This window comes from Saccostrea cucullata, unplaced genomic scaffold (assembly GCF_032062105.1).
Source record: "Saccostrea cucullata isolate Sc308-1 unplaced genomic scaffold, CSIRO_AGI_Scuc_v1 ctg2090, whole genome shotgun sequence".
In the NCBI taxonomy this organism is placed as follows: domain Eukaryota; kingdom Metazoa; phylum Mollusca; class Bivalvia; order Ostreida; family Ostreidae; genus Saccostrea; species Saccostrea cuccullata.
In genome coordinates, this window is record NW_026938870.1 from 1 (window position 1) to 21,026 (window position 21,026).

At 34.7% G+C, this 21,026-nt stretch overlaps 2 protein-coding genes across 3 annotated transcripts; both read left to right on the forward strand.

The window, feature by feature from the left end:
- Positions 1-8,892: 8,892 nt before the first annotated feature.
- Positions 8,893-16,269, forward strand: LOC134251627 (uncharacterized). 2 transcript variants are annotated; one of them, XM_062734033.1, is made up of 3 exons: positions 8,893-8,973; positions 12,847-13,008; positions 14,904-16,269. In XM_062734033.1, exons 2-3 carry the CDS (start codon positions 13,006-13,008, stop codon positions 15,777-15,779), a joined length of 879 nt encoding a protein of 292 aa, XP_062590017.1. In that variant the 5' UTR covers positions 8,893-8,973; positions 12,847-13,005; the 3' UTR covers positions 15,780-16,269. The 2 variants fall into 2 exon arrangements, with proteins under 2 accessions (XP_062590017.1, XP_062590018.1); XM_062734034.1 differs by lacking the exon at positions 8,893-8,973 and having other exon boundaries at positions 12,783-13,008.
- On the forward strand, positions 15,088-18,638 carry LOC134251628 (uncharacterized). Its single transcript, XM_062734035.1, has 2 exons — positions 15,088-15,172; positions 17,616-18,638. The coding sequence occupies exon 2, from the start codon at positions 17,621-17,623 to the stop codon at positions 18,140-18,142; it is 522 nt and encodes a 173-aa protein (XP_062590019.1). The 5' UTR covers positions 15,088-15,172; positions 17,616-17,620; the 3' UTR covers positions 18,143-18,638.
- The last annotated feature ends 2,388 nt before the right edge of the window (positions 18,639-21,026 follow it).

Here is a 21,026-nt window from a genome sequence, read left to right on the forward strand (position 1 = left end):
TAAATATAATTATGATACAATAGCATAAATGAGAGGCATAACATGTGTGCAAAGTATAGGACCCCCCCCCCCCCCCCCGCCTCCACCTTTGAATACATGATCATACTAAAATTCAGATTCGAAAATCACTCAGCGAATGATTACATTTTATGATAATGATTTTCATTTTTAAAATATTTTTAAAAAGATAAAGAAAAAAACTTGCATATAAAATAAGATTAATTAAAGGGTAATGAAGATGAATTGTGAATGGCATTGCATATCCGGAATGTTTTAAATTTTCAACTTTTCAAAAGGTTTCACTTCCAACAATTTTAAGTTTTCATCTCGAACATTTTTCAAGAAATGCTATCCAACATTTTTCAGGTAGTGCTTTTCGGTAATAAAAACAGAATAAAAGAATTCACGTGTAAAAGAGTGCACTTATGGGCCCCGGTAAAATGTGAAAAAATAAACAATCAAATAAAGCAAAAATTTTCATCCCAAATCATTTATTGATAACTAAACCGTACGATTCAACAAATTCTACCGCTGAAATTTACGAATATACAAAGAACAAAACCATAGAATGTGGCAGGGGTGGGCCGACATTTGTTATTTTCTATAGTAAATTATAGAAAACGGTCATTCATTTCAAAGCTTTTGTTTACCATGATCCTAACTTTGTACAAACTTGTACAAATGACAAAATATGCATAATACATTTATAAAACTTGTGTGAATATAGGAAATTTGACCAATACGCGAGTTTCAAGATTGTAACTCTCCTGTGATAGAGGCGCAAAAAGTATCATTTTCAGCGTGGAGGTGGGACAGGTTGTTTCTGTATACAAACGTGCATGAATAAATGGACGATATTTATGGCTTTTAGAATTTATCAAATGTTATAGAAAGATATAGATGTTAAGCAGTAATTCATTTGATGATTTTATCAAGCTCAACTATGCATATTTACAAATCTGCTTTCAATTATGTGTAAACGAAAGAAACGTCTTTATAAAAACCAACCTTTTTAAAATTATTATACATACATTTTCTAAAAAATAAGTGTTTTTAAAAAGTTATAATAAGAAAAAGAATCAATATGTCGTTTAGAAAGCCGACGTGCAATGATAAGATGCATGTGTGCTGTATTAATTAGAGGTCCATATCTCTTCCCTCATCCGAAAAGTCTCATATCCAATGATATTTTCTTTTTTGTAACGATTTCTTTGTTTTAAAAAAAATGATGCCTTTACATTTATTCGGTTATTCTCGAGTTGAAGAGTGCATCCTGGCAATCATGAAGTGATGTTGAACCAGTATATCAATGATGCATCCAATATGTAAATATCTGTCCCACGTGGCAACGAAACTCTCCTCCTCAATGAAAGAACGCAACAAGGGAGATAATATCGAAACTTGCGTATTATGGCTGGTACTTAAAATATACTCCCCGTCAATGAAAACGGGAGATAATATCGAAACTTGCGTATTATTGCCAAATCTGATTTTTTAGCCCTCTTAACAGATAACATTTAAATAAAACACCCCCCCTTCCGACCATTCAATCAAAACATGAAAAACTAGGCAGCCATTGTACGAACGTAGGAATATTTGCATATTTTATTTCTACCTCCAAAAGGAATAATGCATGCGAAGATTTGTTTGAAAACTGCTTATTTAGTAAAATATCCCTGTGTTTTGTAATTGTCTGTTGTTCAGTTACTTCATGAGATTAAATTATTTTTAATTCCATTCAAAGTTTTAATACTATATAGTAACAATTATTTTACAAATAAAAAACACGGTTAATTCAAATGAAATAACTTCATTGTCACGAATTTTTAAAGATACATTGTCAATTGAAAACTCTTTTTTTGTTTTTGTTTTTTTTTTTTGTTTTTTTTTTAAATAGGTCTTTATCAGTAATTTGTTTCTTTCTCAGCACCTTAATAGTACTACACATTTTTAAATTAGGTGGGAATTTTAAAAAAAAATACTTGGAATCAGTGTAAGATTTTAACTTCACAAACACAATTAAACTGTCATTCATGCTTTTGAAACACATGAGCCCAAAATGTCGTTATGTAGCGTTAATCTCACCTGTACGCAACAAGGGAGATAATAACGAAACTTGCGTATTATGGCTGGTACTTAAAATATTAAGAGGCAGTCCACCGAAAAACTAGGCAGTATTGTATTAATAGGCGGCACATCGAATGTGAGGAATATTTGATATTTTATTAAAACAATATCAATGTAGTCCAAAAGGTATAATGTATGCGAAGATTTGTTTGAAAACTGCTTATTTAGTAAAATATCCCTGTGTTTTGTGTTTTTGAATTCCCCTATTCCCCTTTTTTAAAAAGTGAGTTATCTCCCCTCAAAATCGGAACTCTTCTACACTAGCATAACTTCCGCGGACTACGCATTACGATAATCCAACAAAATAGTGATCATCTTACACACTGCATTTAAAAATTTTAAAAGAAGGAAATGGTTTGCAATTTTTTTTTAGATAATAAGCGATTTTAAAGGGTCTGTTAGCCCCTCCCCTTTCTAGAAAGCTATACGAATTAGCCAGGCACGTAGCATTGTCTAAAAAAATTGGGGTGGGGGGGGCAGCCGAAGAATTATTTTTTTCTTACCTAGAAAAGTTGACAAGCAAAGAAAAAAAAGAAAAAAAAAGTGGGGGTGGGGCTTAGGCCCCTTGACCCCCCTCCCCCCGTTGCTACTTTCCTGTTAGCTGGCAAACAACTTCATCAGAAATTTGCAATTTTATGGTACGTTATTGTAATTTTTTCTTAAAATCTTACATGTATAATCTACGGGATACATCGTATTTATGTCTTAAAAAGGATAATTTACAAAATACACGTAAGTTTTTAATAAGCGTTGTGGTGAAACCGGGAAGATGAATTTCGGGATGTCAGTTGAGTGTGTTACACACTTAGACTCAGAATTGACCATAAGAATGTTTCAAATCAACTTTCATGCGAATTTGATTGACACTGAGATGATGCACGAGGGTTTCGTGCGTACAAGTACAGAGAACGAATGTGTAAATGGGTTGGACAATTGGATATGAACCAAAGTTGTGGAAATGAAAAATTATTAGAATTATTAATTGTGAATTTAATATAATTACGGTACATATATTTTTTTTCACAGATATACATGTTTGTCAGTTACACGGGGTTTCATGAGTCTCTCTCCCTCCCTCCCCCCCTCTCTCTCTCTCTGATATTGTTTTTTACACACTTTGCAAAAAAGAATAACTAATAAAAATAAATATATGTACTGTTGTTATTTTTATTAGTCTTTCTTCGTTACATGAGCACATGAGATTAAATTATTCATTTAGAATTCCATTCAAAGTTTTAATACTATACAGTGAATCAATTATTTTACAAATAAAAAACTCTGGAAACACGGTTAATTCAAATGAAATAGGCATTTAATTGTCAACAAATGTGTTCTTGTAAGTAAAAGTTCTATGTTATGACATACAATCGAGCAAAAAATTTCTTGGTATCGGTCGCGGAAGACGAACTATACTGCTGTATATTCAGCAATTTCAAAGGTAAAACTGTAGATGTATATGTCATCAGTCTCCAAAAGATTCCTAGAGATGCAGAGAAGAAAAACCGAAAATTAGCTTTTGTTTAAAAAAAAAAAGGCCTATTCGAATATGTATCAGCATTTTATCAGTAGTTTGTTTCGTTTTTTTTTTTTGTAAGGGGGGGGGGGGGGGTGGCCTTATTATACTACTATACAGTTTAATACAAATCCAGAAAGGGACTATGAGTGGGCAATTTAAAAAAGATACGAATCAGTTAAGATTTCTTTTTATTCACAAAAACAATAACATTTTTCCATATGACAGCGGCATTACACCATGAACATGTTTTCATCAAGAACGTCCGCGGAAGTAACTTTATTTATAGCGCATGCGTATTAAACACAGTAAAAGAGTTCCTTTCAGGGGAAATAACTCACCTTTTGAAAATGGGGAATATAAACCATTGAATGTAGGTCAGAAACAAAGAACTGTAATTTCTAATACATTTTTATCAGGACTATAATTCACACTTAACTAAATCTAGAAATATTTCATCTTTTTGTTTAAAAAATAAAATCGGTGGGAAAAACACTTTTGATAGTAGTTTTCTGGCAAAATATATAGACGTTTTTGTGAAATTTTGTGATGCAAGAGTTATCTCTCGTGACATCGGTAAATCTGCTAAACACCTTTTTATCTAGTCTCGTTTTCCCCAGACTCTCGCTCTCGAGACTTTGCCCGAGCGAGAAAAATCTCGAGAGCGAGGGTCGGGGGAAAACGAGACTACTTTTTATCGGAATCCTAGTGAGATATTTAGAATCGATACACTAAAGAAAATTATTAAACAAAAAATAACTTTAATTTAAAAAAAATCTTTGCCTTTTTAGCTCACCTGACTTGAGCTTTTCTGATCAAAATTTGTCCGTTGTCTGTCGTCGTCGGCGTCGTTGTTGTTGTCGTCGTCGGCGTAAACTTTTCACATTTTCATCTTTTTCTCAAGAACCACTGGACCAATTTCAACCAAACTTGCCACAAAGTATTCTTAGGTTAAGGGGATTCAAGTTTGTTCAAATGAGGGACCAAGCCCTTTTCCAAGGGGAGATAATTGTGAATAAGTGAAAAATTAATGGCATTTTTCAAAAATCTTCTCAAGAACTACTGGGCCAGGAAAGATAAAACTCATGTGGAAGCATCCTCATGTAGTGTAGATTCAAGTTTGTTCAAATCATGACCCCCGGGGATAGGGTGTGGCCACAATGGCCGATCAAAGTTTTACATATAAAAAATCTCCTTCTCAGGAACCACTGGGCCAGGAAAGATGAAACTCATTTGGAAGCATCCTCATGTAGTGTAGATTCAAATTTGTTCAAATCATGACCCCTGGGGGTAGGGTGGGGCCACAGTGGCCGATCAAATTTTTACATAGGAATATAGGGAAAATCTTTAAAAATCTTCTCAAGAACCACTGGGCCAGGAAAGATGAAACTTATGTGAAATCATTCTCAGGTAGTGTATATTCAAGTTTGTTCAAATCATGACCCTTGGGGGTTGGAAGGGGGTGTCAACATGGCTGATCAAAGTTCTACATTGGACTAGATAGGGAAATCTTTTAAAATCGTCTTCTCAAGTACTTCAAAGCCATGATTAGTGATATTTATGTGGAATCATCCTAGTGTAGATTCTAGTTTGTTCAAATCATAAACCCCAGGGAGAGGGTGGGCCACAATGGGGTATCGAAGTTTTACATTAAAATATATATATAACAATCTTCTCAAGAATAGCAGTCATGATTAGTAATACAAGTATTTATATGAAGCATTTTTGGGTAGTGTAGAATTAAATTTGTTCAAATCATAACTCCTAAGGATAGGGTGGGGCAATGTCATATGCTGTATTAATATGAAGGCATAAGGGTTGGGGCAATGTCATAGGTATTAATATGAAGGCAATCTCAAGAAGTATTAAAATTCAAGCCCCCTCCCTTCAGTGAACGTTTCAGTTCTGATCTGATTTGTGCTTCTTCCTAGCCGATTTGTTCAGGTGAGCGATGTGGCCCCTGGGCCTCTTGTCATAATTTTGTTTTGTTTTAAATGGATCTTAAGAAATGTTCACAATCACAACAAATATTTTATTAAAAAATCGTCTGCAAATAGGATCCCTCAGATGGTTGAAATGTTGACGTGCATGTTGAATTTGCTACACTACACCCAATTTCACTTGATTATCAGGTGTAAATCGTCTACACCACGTGTAGTAAGGTGTAGACAAATTAAGCGCGCCCTTAATAATAAAGCGTCAAAATGACGAGTAATAACAATTGTAAAAGAAAAAAAATGGGATATGAACTTGATTGTGATAACAAGTACCATACCCAATCCATGATTATTAATTTTTTTTAATAAACCTTTATATTATATAACTTTGTGAAATTTGGTAATCTGATGGGTCAATGATGGGTCAATACGAAGTATTATTTTTTAATAACGACCGCTGAAAGCGAATAATGACTCGCACGAGCTGCCTCGTTTTCACTTTCGCTTTAGCAAGTTGTAGGTGAGAAAAATTTAAATGATATAATGAAGAACTCTGAGACTAAGAATACAAAACAATTACAAGCATATCTGTGAACATTTTTGGGAATACTTAGCACATAGCATTTCATGGTTGAATTCGACTTTTGACGCTGTTTCCGCGATTACGGAGACTAAAGAAAATAAAGACGAGCGTGCCATGTATGATTATTTCTTTCCGAAGAAGTCATATAGAGCACAACATCTGATCCAAAATATGCAAGTACGTAATGAAGTTCTGTTTCTGAAGATCAAAAAACATTGGATCGTCGTGGGCTGTGCTCATATTATAATTCTGTGCTTAAGGTAGTCAAAAACACGTTTTCTGCAAATTTCAAGAACATTGCAATTTTTCAAACCTGTTTTTCAATATCTGGATCTGTTTGTGTTCGTCGTCGTGTGTCATCTTTTACTTTGCAACCCAGTGCAAGAGAAAATTCCCAAAACGTTATTTTATTAGAAAATGAAAGCAGCTTTATTTTGATGTAAGAAATGAGAAGGAGGAGGATATTTAATTAATTGATACAACTACAGCGCCATTTTATGCATAAGATGGCTCTTGTCCTTTGTTAAGTAGAAGAGTTTTTTGTCCAATTTTGCCACGTAAGACATGCTATAATTGTTTGAATTTTACTTTGCATTAATTATTTCAATTTCCAGTATTATAAGAGTGATATTTTTATAATGTAAAGAAAATGTTAATGCCCCACTAAGCAGTATTTGTAAAATTTGTATAAAAAAATTGTGGTTTGATAATCTAATCTTGGTGAGCATTCTCTTATATCTATCATCAATAGGTTTTGTTAAATTTTTACAGCCATGTTTGGTTTACAAAACCTTTTGGATGTAAATAATGGACCAGTGTATTCCAGTGATGCTAGAAAAATTAATTTGTTGCAGATTAGCTAGGTTATTACGGCGGAAATGTCATCTCATTTTAGTGGGTCATATCTAAGAGAACTACCGTTGTCATCTTTTACTTTGCTACACAGGCAAAGTAACAGATGTTTGGTTTACAAAACCAACAAGTGGCTAGAAAAATTAATTTGTTTTAGCTAGGTTATTACGGCGGAAATGTCATCTCGAGAAAACTACCGTTGACCAAGGCAAAGTCGATGTCAACAACATTTTTACGTTATCCTCGCTAACCTACAACATTTTAGTGGGTCATATGAGTTACAAGGACCTTTTGCTATCTGTTTGTGTTCGTCGTCGTGCGTCATCTTTTACTTTGCTACACAGCTTCAATTCTGCAAGAGTTGAAAATCATAACAGCCATGTTTGGTTTACAAAACCTTTTGGGTGTTAATAATGGACCTGTGCAGTCCAGTGATGCTAGAAAAATTAATTTGTTGCAGATTAGCTAGGTTATTACGGCGGAAATGTCATCTCGAGAAAACTACCGTTGACCAAGGCAAAGTCGATGTCAACAAGGCATTTCGAGGGATGACATTTTTACGTTATCCTCGCTAACCTACAACATTTTAGTGGGTCATATGAGTTACAAGGACCTTTTGCTATCTGTTTGTGTTCGTCGTCGTGCGTCATCTTTTACTTTGCTACACAGCTTCAATTCTGCAAGAGTTGAAAATCATAACAGCCATGTTTGGTTTACAAAACCTTTTGGGTGTTAATAATGGACCTGTGCAGTCCAGTGATGCTAGAAAAATTAATTTGTTGCAGATTAGCTAGGTTATTACGGCGGAAATGTCATCTCGAGAAAACTACCGTTGACCAAGGCAAAGTCGATGTCAACAAGGCATTTCGAGGGATGACATTTTTACGTTATCCTCGCTAACCTACAACATTTTAGTGGGTCATATGAGTTACAAGGACCTTTTGCTATCTGTTTGTGTTCGTCGTCGTGCGTCATCTTTTACTTTGCTACACAGCTTCAATTCTGCAAGAGTTGAAAATCATAACAGCCATGTTTGGTTTACAAAACCTTTTGGGTGTTAATAATGGACCTGTGCAGTCCAGTGATGCTAGAAAAATTAATTTGTTGCAGATTAGCTAGGTTATTACGGCGGAAATGTCATCTCGAGAAAACTACCGTTGACCAAGGCAAAGTCGATGTCAACAAGGCATTTCGAGGGATGACATTTTTACGTTATCCTCGCTAACCTACAACATTTTAGTGGGTCATATGAGTTACAAGGACCTTTTGCTATCTGTTTGTGTTCGTCGTCGTGCGTCATCTTTTACTTTGCTACACAGCTTCAATTCTGCAAGAGTTGAAAATCATAACAGCCATGTTTGGTTTACAAAACCTTTTGGGTGTTAATAATGGACCTGTGCAGTCCAGTGATGCTAGAAAAATTAATTTGTTGCAGATTAGCTAGGTTATTACGGCGGAAATGTCATCTCGAGAAAACTACCGTTGACCAAGGCAAAGTCGATGTCAACAAGGCATTTCGAGGGATGACATTTTTACGTTATCCTCGCTAACCTACAACATTTTAGTGGGTCATATGAGTTACAAGGACCTTTTGCTATCTGTTTGTGTTCGTCGTCGCACGTCATCTTTTACTTTGCTTCTCAACTTCAATTCTGCAAAAGTTGAAAATTATCACTGGTACTGAAATATCTGTTATTTATATCTTATGAATTCTTTCGCTATACTTGAAATCTCGGATAATACCCGATTTCGAGAATTCTTTCTTACTTGTTTTCAACGAGTGAGAGTCTATTAAGTATGTAGATCATTTGCCTTTTATTATTTTTTAGTTATGTCCTATTTTTGCTGTTTTAGGCTTCTTTTAATAATCAGCATCATTTCCCTTTGGTGGAGGACCTTAGGAGCACCAATCGATGGGACGATTAGACCAATATCGGATGAAAGATACCGCATCATTTACGGTAATGTTAAAAAAACACAAGACATATTCTGTTACAACTGGATGTTTTTATGCGCCCGGATCGATAGATCCGAGAATATATTGTTTTTGTCCTGTCTGTCTGTTTGTTTGTTTGTTTCATTGTCCGCAGACTTTAACATTCGCCAAGAAAGATAAAGACTTCATATCTGAAATCTCTTAGTGGAAGTATGCATAAACACCCTTTTAATTAAAGTATGAAATCAAGATGTGTTTGTGAAACACTGATGCCCCTGTATGGCAACATAGCAAAGATTAAACTTTTCTTAAATGCAACTTTGATTAATTTGTACCAAAAATAGGGTATTCTCACTGGAAAACAAGTGTTTAATTTGAAAGTAAACCAATGATAAAGTTTTTTCAATAAGTATAAAAATCTATAAGGTCAAGGTCACTTTTATCGTTTTCTAACGTTTTAGCTGGTTTAAAATTACTTAAAAATTGGTCAAATTCCCTTCATTATTACAATGAATACCTTAATTAGATTGAAATCGGCATGTTTTGTGCTCTACCCTACGTCCTGTTGTCCCATTCAGACGACTAAACGCGCCTCTATTTTGGAGGGTTCCAGTATTGGAAATAGAACATATTCAGAATTGCTTTACATTATTCACAGCCCACTTTTGATAATCTCCTTGATTTTCTTTTACCATCGGGTTCGATACCATTCTATAACTATGAATTCAATTAAATTGAGATCGGAAATAAACATAAAGGATTTGCACATTTTGTTGCAAGCGCTCTCGACTACGTTAGTCCAAATTCCTTGAATACGCATGCTCGGCTTCACGGTCGTGCATTCTGGGAAACTGTGAAAACTACTATAGATAGACCATACGACAACAATTTCGTTGTATCACGTTGTAGCTCAATTTTTCCGTGTTTTTTTTTCCTGACGGAAAAGCCTGAGTCATTATATGATTGTTCTAAACAAAGTCAAGGGAGTTTTTTTTACGTCTTAGCACAACCAATGATAGACTCTAATTTCTGATTGGTCAATTCAGCCAACTTTACAAATTACAGAAAAACGAATTTACACGAAAAAGTAACGAATAAATCCATTATTTACATATACTAAAAAAATCTGATGTGTTTGGCTTTTAACCTAACATTTCTTGGCAAAGATGACCAAAAAGGACCACGCTACTTCACATCTTCACATTCGGAACTCTCTGTATCTTTATATAACATACATTTTGAGTTATTTTCTTTATTCCTTTTAACTCCCCTATATTGCAAAGAAATTCTATACTTAAACCAGCTCATACAATGCCTCAATCGGCATCTTCTCAATATTATGTACAGTCTCCTCCTCTGTAGTAAAGGTCATAAATGTTCCGTTGCGCAAAAATTCCAATAGGTCAACACCCCGTATATGTCTATAAAATACAATTCACAAAACAACTATAACTTTAGTTTATCACTTTCCAGCCTCGATAAAAATTAAAGAATTTAGCAGAATAAATCATTTGATCACGGATCCTTCCTGTGTTTAAAAATTGTTACGGCGCTAGTTCACCTATCTTTTTTAAAAGATAAACTTGTTTTAATGATAATCACAACTTCAATAACGTTTTGTAAAATAAATGCTTGTTTGTTTAATTTATGAAAAATTCCGTTAACTTATACCTGCCAACTGAAACCACCACTGTATTCTCTTTTCTGGTATTTAGATGTTGTTTACCGAGATATATTTACATCCACTGAATAATTTCTCCTTTATTTCTTAAGAAAACCCATTGCGTTAATCACTGCATGAACTACAGTAGGCATGTCGCCTGTACAGATTTCTTGAGCAGTGACTGTTCCATCAATGAAATGTATAAAGACGTTCGCATCATTAATACAATAATTAATCTTTTAAATCCTACTTTAAATGATTATTTAAACAGGTATAAATGTAAACAATAAAATGTCCTTCTTTGTTTGTTATTACTGGAATTAACGGTCGCAGCTATTGCAGAAAAAAAATACATAACCCGCGTAATTAGGTATTTTTTCTGCAACAGCTGCTTCCGTTAATTCCAGTAATAACAAACAAAGAAAGCATTTTATTGTTTAAATGAAAATAGACTTTGAATTACATCTATAATAACTATTTTTGTTTATAAATACTCTTTAGTGTATCATGTTTAAATAATTCACAAGTGTTCTGATAGCAAGTTGTTTTAAATTAGCCGATTTTTCGATGCTTTATGGAAATTGGTTAAAGAACTGAGATAACTTACGCCTGCGTCATAAAATTTCATATAATAACATTCTATATTACGAGAAAAATACTACTGAAAATATATTTTTACCGCGTGATACTCAATGTATTCATGTCTATGTTTCATATGACCTATAACGACCCAGATTACCAAATTAATGTGACCAAAGTACCAAAATAATTTATAATGTGTGAAGTAATACATGTATGTTATTTTGTTTTTTTTTTCCATGAAAATAGGAGGGTTGTCCAAAAAGTTCGTGGACTATGAGGTTTTTGTGAAAATAAATGGTTTCATATGCATTTATTGTATATTAAAATATTTCTCATGAAAAACCAGGTCAGAATGATATCATTTTTTCATGAACCTTAATATTTTTGTAATCCTACTTTAAATGATTAAAAAAAATTATTTATGTGTCTTTCCTGATATACTGTTATTACAAATAAAATATACAACATGACTAGTCAAAAATCGGGGTCATTAAAGATCGCAGATTGAGCGCACGGGGTAGTCTGACGTTAAGCTAATTTCTATATATGGTGGCATATTTCTGCCCCCTACATGCAAAATAAATTATATTGACATGTAAGTTACAAATCTTTTAAGGGAATTTAATTTAAGTATGGGTACAATACCGTGCTGACGCCCGTATCTGACTTCATAGATGCATGGTGCAGCATAATTATGAGCTCGAGAAGACGCGATTTACGTATGTTAACATGCGAGATAACTATGTTGACGTGCGAGTTAATTATGTTCAACTGCAGGGTATATTTATGTCGACATGCGATTTAATTATTTAGACATGCAACTTATTTATGTCAACACGTAACATACTTATGTTAACATGTGAGATACTTATGTTAACATGCCAGATACTTATGTTTACATGCGAGATATTATGTAGACATGCAGGATATTTATGTTCACATGCAACTTAATCTTATGTCAACATGCAAGATAATAACTTGCATATCAACATACATATATATCTTGCATGTCAACATTATTATCTTGCATGTTGACATAAATAAGTTGCATGTTGACATCATTTTCTTGCAAGTTAACATAAATAAGTCGCATGTTGACATAATTATCTTGCATGTTGACATTAAATAAGTCGCATGTCTACATAATTACATTGCATATTGCATCTAATTGTCAGATACAGGCGTTAGTAAGTAAATTTACCCATATTTTGATCATATTTTTATAAAATTAGTAACTTGCATGTAAACATAATTAACTAACACGTTGACATAAATATGTTGCATGTCTACATAATCATGTTGCATGTTAACATAATTTATCTTGCATGTAGGGGGCAGAAATATGGCACCACATTTCATTATAACGTCAAACATTTAGATTTTGACTTGTTCACGTGTTCTTGGACCCACACTACATTTCTTTTTAAGGCGCAACGCACTTCCAAAAGCTTGCATCAATCTTTAAGTAATTATAATTTATTTAATTTTAAAAATTCAAAACAATGCACAAAAATTTACGCGCGTCATCTAAATATACATTTTATATACATAAACTACACAGCCCAGTCCGGCGAACTTTTTGGACAACCCTCGTACTAGTAGACTCAGTATCTCCATTTAACCGTTAACATGAAGATTTTATTATTTTTTCAGATATCATCTCAGGAACAAGGACTGTCAACGAAAGAAAGGCAACACTAGAAGAAAAAAATGCGGCAAGGATGATTCGTCGCTGGAGAAAGAATCATCCTTTGTCTGTTGCCAATTGCCTGAACCCATTGACCGGAGCTCAAGAAAAACGTGTTTTGGTTGATGGTAAAATGGTTTTAAGGTTAAGTGAAATTAGTTCCGCGACAAAACAGGCATTCGAGGAAAGTAAGGGCGCTGGTTCACGAAAAATTCGACATCGCTTAAAATCTGTATTCAGCGGCGTAACACATCGGAAGGTTCAAACCTCTCTTAAATCTCTTCCCGAAAAGCAGTCCGTCAATCCAATTTTCGATAACGTTGCTCCTCTTAAACCGATTCGTGCAACTTCGATACAAGAACGCCACCAAATTGACTTAGTTGATATGTCGCGACACACGGAATTTTATAACGGTGTAGAGTACAAGTATATTTTGTCGGTTCTAGACGTTTTCAGTCGTTACGTATGGCTTCGCCCGCTCAACTCGAAAGAAAGCACGGAAATCGCAGACGCGCTGGAGTCCATTTATGAAAGCGAAGGACCGCCGAAAATCATACAATGTGATAATGGTCGCGAATTCCATGGTTCGGTAACCCGGTTGACCGAGGTATTGGGTTGTCAAATTATCAAAAGCCGACCGTATTACCCGCAAAGTCAAGGTAAAATTGAATCGTCTCATAAATCCTGGAAATCAAAGCTTAAGTACGACCTACTAAAAACAAGCGATTCGAACTGGGTTCGAGATTTATCAAAATACGCGATGTTGCGCAATGAGGAGTATCACTCCTCTTTAAAGGCTTCTCCATTTTACGTATATCACGGACGGGAATCTAATCGTGTGCGTAAGTCTACTCGTCTTGGACCAACCGTTTCAAATAATGTTTCGAAAGAGTTGAAAAAGCAGTCCGCCATTCGCAAGGCAGCCCTACTGGCATCGAAAAAACGCGAAAAAACCATGATAAAGCACCATTTCAAAAAACATCAAGTTAGTGTCTATAGTGTGGGCGACGAAGTGTTCGTAAAATCCCAAACTCGGAAAAATTACAATAAAGCTAGGCCGCGGTTCGAAAGGGGAAAAATAATCGGCACAAAACACAACGCGTTCTCTTACAAAATCAGGTTTTCCAGTGGGGTGTCGCGTTGGATAAATGTACAAAACATAGCAGCAATTTCACGTTCCGAAGAACTGTTAAAAAGACAAAAACGTCATCGATTAAGGCTTGATCCGTTGTGCGAGTGTAACAATGAGAAATGCTCCCGAAAATCGGATCCAAACTGTGTACACAAATTAAATAAATTTTGTTGCCGCGAAAGCAAAGTTCCCTGTTCACTGCCTTCCCATAATTTCCCGCATATATCGGATTTCTATCTTTCTGATAATTTAGTAAACCAACTTAAAGGACCGAGCCTCTCGAGAACCGATACAGCCCATGACGATTTGGTTCGAAATGCGCTTGAACGAAATTTAATTCCCGTTGGGGATATTCCTAAAGACGGTAGCTGTCTCTTTCATTCAGTTGCACAATCGCTCTCTAATTATTTACAAATCGACCTTAATCAGCAAGATATTAGAGATATCGTGGTAAACTGGCTCTCCGAGAACCCTGAAACACCGGCAGGCGACCGCTTTTCACACTTTGTACCTAATTTAGACTGGGATACCTATTTAGAGGGCATACTGGGTACCGAATGGGGCGACCACATCTGCATCACGGCCATCGCGAACGCATTTAATATCGCAGTAGGTATTGTGTCGAGCTCCCAGTCAGACTTAAGATACATTTTGCCTTTTGATCGTCAAAATAGGGAAAATCTTTTACATATTTATTTAGGCCATGAGTTCGAGTTTCATTTTATAAGGTTAGAACCGATACCGGGCACGCAGGCGGATATTTGTATTAATGAAGTTAATTTTCATAATGTTAATACAGTGTGTATTCCAAACAGGGATCTCAACTCAAACCAAAACAACACAGATAATAACAATGTTCACAGTAATGATTTTTCTCACTATTCGTTACAGGAAGTTCAACTTGAACCTCAACTAACAGATTATTCTAGTGATTCGATTCTCCACCTACACCTATCCACCAACGACAGTTCGTTATCTCCTCCGGTCAGCCATGTAAACATAGGGCCTTCGGCTTCTTTTCCTGACAACGAATTATTTCAGACTGCAAATGACCACATCGATTCTCCTGTTCCGCCAACATTGGAAACGCCGACTTTGCAACGCTTTTCCCCAACAGCAATCTCCGACACAAACAATCTGAGCTCCACAGAGAAAGACAGGTTATTTCCCCCAAGTCTTAACTCATCATTTTATTTATCTCCACCTTCTTTATCTCCAATTACAGATAGGATAAACGATTCAAATTTAGACAAACAGCCACCAGTATTATCACCTGTCCGATTAAGGTCTAACGTGCGACCCCCTAAAAAGTTTACACCAAGTGATTATGTCAGGGCTCGTAAGCAAATTTTTCCGGAAACAGAAAATGTAAACCAAAAGCAATTCACTGATTTACCTTACTTCATTCAGCGTCATATTTTATCCTTTGTAATATACAAAAATTTTAACATGTTTTTGACTTTAATAAGGGTTTCAACACACTTCAAGCATTTGCTAGGCACCCTTCATAAATTGTGTCCTAAAGTATACTTAAATGAAAATGTCATGTTTTTATTGGAAGGTAGGTCAGTATTCGCAGAGGGCGTAAGGCACAACTGGTCTGTTCGTCAGTTGGGCCGTGTGTCGGGTTCGGGTAGTGGAGTAATGATGGAATTACGGAATATATTGCGACCGATTTCTTCCCGGTGGATTAATGGTTACATCGAGATACTGGCAACAGCAATCGCCGGATGGTATTATATTGTCGATTTTAAATTTAAAAAGTAACGGATAAAACGTGAAAAATATCCTTGTATATACGCGTTCAATATCGTGCTTATTAATTTATTAATTTTCAAACACTGTCAGTATATGGTGGTATGGCCTTTTTTCTCTGATCAGGCTTCCAGTTGGAGCCACCATTCGCGCCAAACACATCATTAGGGAAAATGTGGTACGACCTGTCTCCTTATGAGCTGGTTTCCAGTTGGAGCCACATTCGCGCAAATCTAGGATAAATGTTAAACAAAAAAATATCTATTTTTTTTTTTTATTTAAATAGAGTATAATATATTTATTTATTAAAAAAAAAAAAAAAAGACTCTTAACAGGAGATGCCTCCACGTGGCAAGAGTTGGGCAACAGTTTTACTGGCAGAACTCTCCTAGAATATACTATAAGTCTGCCGACAACCCTTATTTCAATATTTCTCTACTAACAATAGTCACGTGATTTTTATTCAATATTAACTGGTATTAACTTTTAAAAACTTGGTATATGATCGATGCACAACAATTTTAAAAAATCTAGATTGAAAAACAGGGCAGGACACTTTGAAAGCCTCCACAAAATTAAATTGTCAGAAATATTCTAGAAATGTGCGTGTAATATTATTATTTTTTATTCATTCGTTTTGATCTCGGGATCAAACACGGATAAGCAGTGCTGTTTTTGGTCTTGCATAACGAAGTAAAAATTTACATTTGTTTTCAGCGAGACACTTCTCCCCTTTCCAAACAAAATGCTATGAACATTAATTTAAAGTTGTTTAATATTGAAGCTCGTATTATTTTTAGGTACACTGAATGCTTATAATATGTTTAAATCATGAAAAAAAAATCCAGTTTCATTTCAAACTATGGACGTTTTGCAAGTACTGTAATTACTGATAATTATTGATATTGGGACACGCTATTTATCAAGACAGCGAACTATTTGTCTCTCTGAATTCCCTACAATCAAGACATTGATAACTTTGTTTGAAACCATTTATTAAATCCAATCTATTATGTATTGTTTGAAACTCAACGTGATGATAATTCGTCGTGTTTCATCAGACGATATACATTTGTAGTGGCTGTCGTTACGGTTTTTTAAAACATTTTTATTGGGCTGGGGGGGGGGGGGGGGTTAAATTATTATTCCTATTCGTATCCTCTTCGTAGAATACATATATCGCTACAATGCACCTCCAATTTGTCTGCACCTTATACATGGACATGCATGTGAGATGTATTCCCTGATCACTTAAAAAAGGTTTATTGTTATTTGGGTAGGTTTTCTCCACACTTTATTATCTTAAAGACACACTGAGGGCTGTGTCTTTCAAATCTACACGCACGGGAATTTTTGAAAGTCCTATTGTATTTAATTTTTGATAACAAACTGAATTAAATAGATTTCCAACTTTCTTTGACAACATTGTGATTAATCTATATATATAAATATAGGACTCAGTTTCTGCGTCATCGATTACGAATTCGTGTATGAAGCGGTAATGAGAGTTAATCGTCTTATTGATGTACGAACAAAATTTAAATTAGGAGTAGCAGTAATGATGATATAGTTTAACAGTTATTTTGAACTCCCAGCGTACTTCATGTTGAGGTTGTTTTAGGCATAATTAATAACCAATTAGCCATTTATGATCGACACGGTAATTGATTTCAAAGCAAAATTAGTATAACTTCAAAAAGTTCATTTTTTAAGATCATATATAATAGCAATTTTTTAAATTTGATAACTGCTTTTTAATCATAGATGACAAAAAAGGTAATCATTATTTAATTACATAATTTGCCTCGAGTTTGTTATAACTGTGAAATTTGTGATTTTATTTTATAGCCACCATGAGAGTCGCCATATTCGGTTCCTCCTACGTGAAGCGAGCTTCAAGCTTTACAGACTTTGTCATGCCATTTGAAGTCGGGTGGTTTGGAGTTGGTGGGATGACAGCTTCTCAGCCTTGTCCAAATATCATCTCCAAGATGTTGAGGTACAACCCGGACATCGTTGTAGTGTGCTTAGGGGGAAACGACATTTCCAGTGGAGCCGAGGCGTCAACAGTCATTGACTGTCTGACGAGCCTTTTCGACCAAATTAAAGTCTTGAGTCCCAGCTGCAGACAACCCGAGATTTTCTTCTCAGAGATTGTTTCTAGAGGAAAATTTCGATTTCCTTTGCAGCGTGAGGAGTTTGATGCAAGGCGTAGAACTGTTAACAATAAGATGAAGAAAATCCTTGGCCGAACCTACATCAGAATAGATGTCAAATTTCCCAGACATTACCTTCCCGATGAGATCCACTTCAACGAGGCGGGAACAGTCCTCTTCTTGCTTTCAATAAGCAAGACCATCAAGAGTCGCTCCTAGGAGTTGACAATAAACGGCCCTTTTAAGGGCCATTAAATTATTCGAAAAGATACCAATGAATACAGACGTAGAAACGTCGCACTTAACGTATTTACCCTTTTATTTTACCGAACTTCTCGGTAAATGAAAAGGAAATACGTAAACTTATATAAAAATACACATAAAGTATATAATACACAAGCATAACTTATTTTTTCATAATTCCCGGACATTTCGGCACAAGTGTTAGTTGCTCGAACTTCTGTTTAAACTCGTCATATTTCGTTATATCTACACAAAACCCTTTAGTTAGACTCAAGCGGCAAACCACAATGTTCATGTTATGAGGCAACAAACTGACATTACTTGATCTGTTATTAATAAAATATATATCATAAAAATCTACACATTAAAACAGTGCACGCAATATTGCAGGCGCGTATTTTATTTGAACAACCGATTTTTTTCATACATAAATTTTATAAGTAGCCTTTACGAGACAATTACCGGTACTTAGGTTAAAGCACAACAAATATTTTGAATCTCTTTCTCTCTCTCAGACATATCTTAAGGGGGGTTTTGAACCCCCCCCCCCCCCAAATTCCATCCAGATCCGCAAAGTTGCATTTCTCTTTATTTTGGCACACTATAAAAAAAATGCTTTATCCTTGTCTGCTGCAGCATAAATTTCGTATTTGTGAGAAATTAAAATTTTACATATAACGAAAATCCTTATATTCTCTGCGCTTCAAAATTCGTCAATCAGGATTCGGTCAGATACAACATTGACACGATTATTTATTCAATTTTAATTTTTATTATACTCCCGCTTGAAAAGTGGGAGGGTATATAGAAATCGGTATTTCCGTCCGTCTGTCCGTGTGTTACGCTTTGGGGTACCCATCTCTTATCCGCAACTCCTCTCATACCACTGAAGGAAATTTAATGAAACTTTAACAGATTTTAATTACATATTGCCATTGTGTACTTCCTATTTTACTTTTTGATCTGACGTTTATTTTTGATTTTCCAGAGCAAAACATGGACACTGCCATTATATTCATATGGGAGGCGGGGGGTATCATTTAGTGAGCTCATTGCTCACAGTACCTCTAGTTCATATTGCAATTTTGCTAAGCTTTTGAACACTAAATACATAAATATTCCCTATCAATGTAAAATACTTTAAATTTATTTTTTAAACTCCGCAGAGCACCAAGGCTACTTTAAACTTTAATATCAAATAACCCACCGCCTCCTGCCGTTCACAATATGTTTTCTTTGTTATTACGATTAAAAACTGGCAACAAAACAAAGGGTAAGGCTTAAATTTTTCTGACACCATGCCATTAAATTTCAAAACTTTTTCTAGTTCAATGAAATCATTTGTAGCAAAGAACAGACCATTGTATTAATTTTTCTTGGTGGATATTTCTGATGGCATACATTACCCAGATAGCATGCTAACATTGGGCCAACGTTGGGGCAATGTCATCGGTTACATTGGGCCAATGTTGGCAAATGACATTTGCTCATCGGCCCAATGTTGGCCCGATATGTTGGGCCAACGTTGGCCCAATGTAGAGTGTTATTTCTGCAGATATTGACCCAACGTTGCGCCAACATTGGCCCAACGAATGCGACATTGCGCCAACGTTGGCCCAACGTCGTCAAGAACATTGGGCCGATGTTGGCAAATGACGTTGGCCCAATGTCATTTTGCTCATTGGCCCAATGTTGGCCCGATATATCGGACCAACATTGGCCCAATGTGAATAAACATTTAATTGTTACAAATTTTCCAGAGCTAAAATCAGAGAAAAAACCATGCTTAATAAATACAAGTTAGCATAAATTTACCTTTTTACAATTTTATATCAGTGATTAAATTTATTGTTTCTATTCAAGAAAAGTAAATGAAAGTATAAAATAACAAATGCGTTTTGATACAGTTAAAACAATAAATAATTTGCCCAGATTTAGATTAAAATTTGAATCTAGTAGAATAAATTTCAAAAGTTTTCCACTCATTTAACTTATATACACTTTTTGTTAACAGGTTTATAACCAATCACTGTCCTCCGTTGTATTCTTGAACGCATTTTCTTCTTTGTTGTACTGCTTGTTCTTATTTTTCCTTCATCGTGTTCATGATCGTACTAAGTGAAATTCCATAGAAATGATTCGGCATACAAGGGGTTAGTCCAAACAGCCTCTTTAAATAAAAAATTAAACTGAAAAATATATAAGCATAACACAATTTACCTGTGTATTTTACCATATATAACATAGGATATTCGATTATTTGTAGATTTAACAATGTAGATATATTATTTAATTTTTTTAATTAACTATAGCATTTCCGAAAGAGCACGTATATTATTACTTTTTAAATCCTCATCAGGCTTTACTTCCAATGGAATTTTTTTTCAGCAAATACTCTCCTCTTCATTCACCAAGTTATTTCCACTAATTAAACAAAATGAGAACTTTAATCATAAGAGATTTGATTTCCCAGAAATATGTGAAACACAAAGTAACAATTCCAAAATTTGTCCTCTTAATGGTAGAAATATAAGAGAAATTTATGAAACTGCAAAAATTCAAAGATATTCAAAAATAAAATTTACAAATTATTTTGATTTAATAATAATTGACATTCAATTACATTCTATTTTTAAGTTTTATACAGAAAGGATAAACTTGGACTGATCAACATATTTAATTTAAAATAAAGCAAAGAAAAAGGTAAAGATCGCATGAAACAAACTTTGCAACATGTTATTTGAGGTAAATATAGTATATACTTACATTTCGATCCCTATTGAAATGTCTGGAAATAGCTCTAAAAATTAATCCACATGAAAGAACACACATTCAAAAGTTTTCTTTTTATTACAATTAA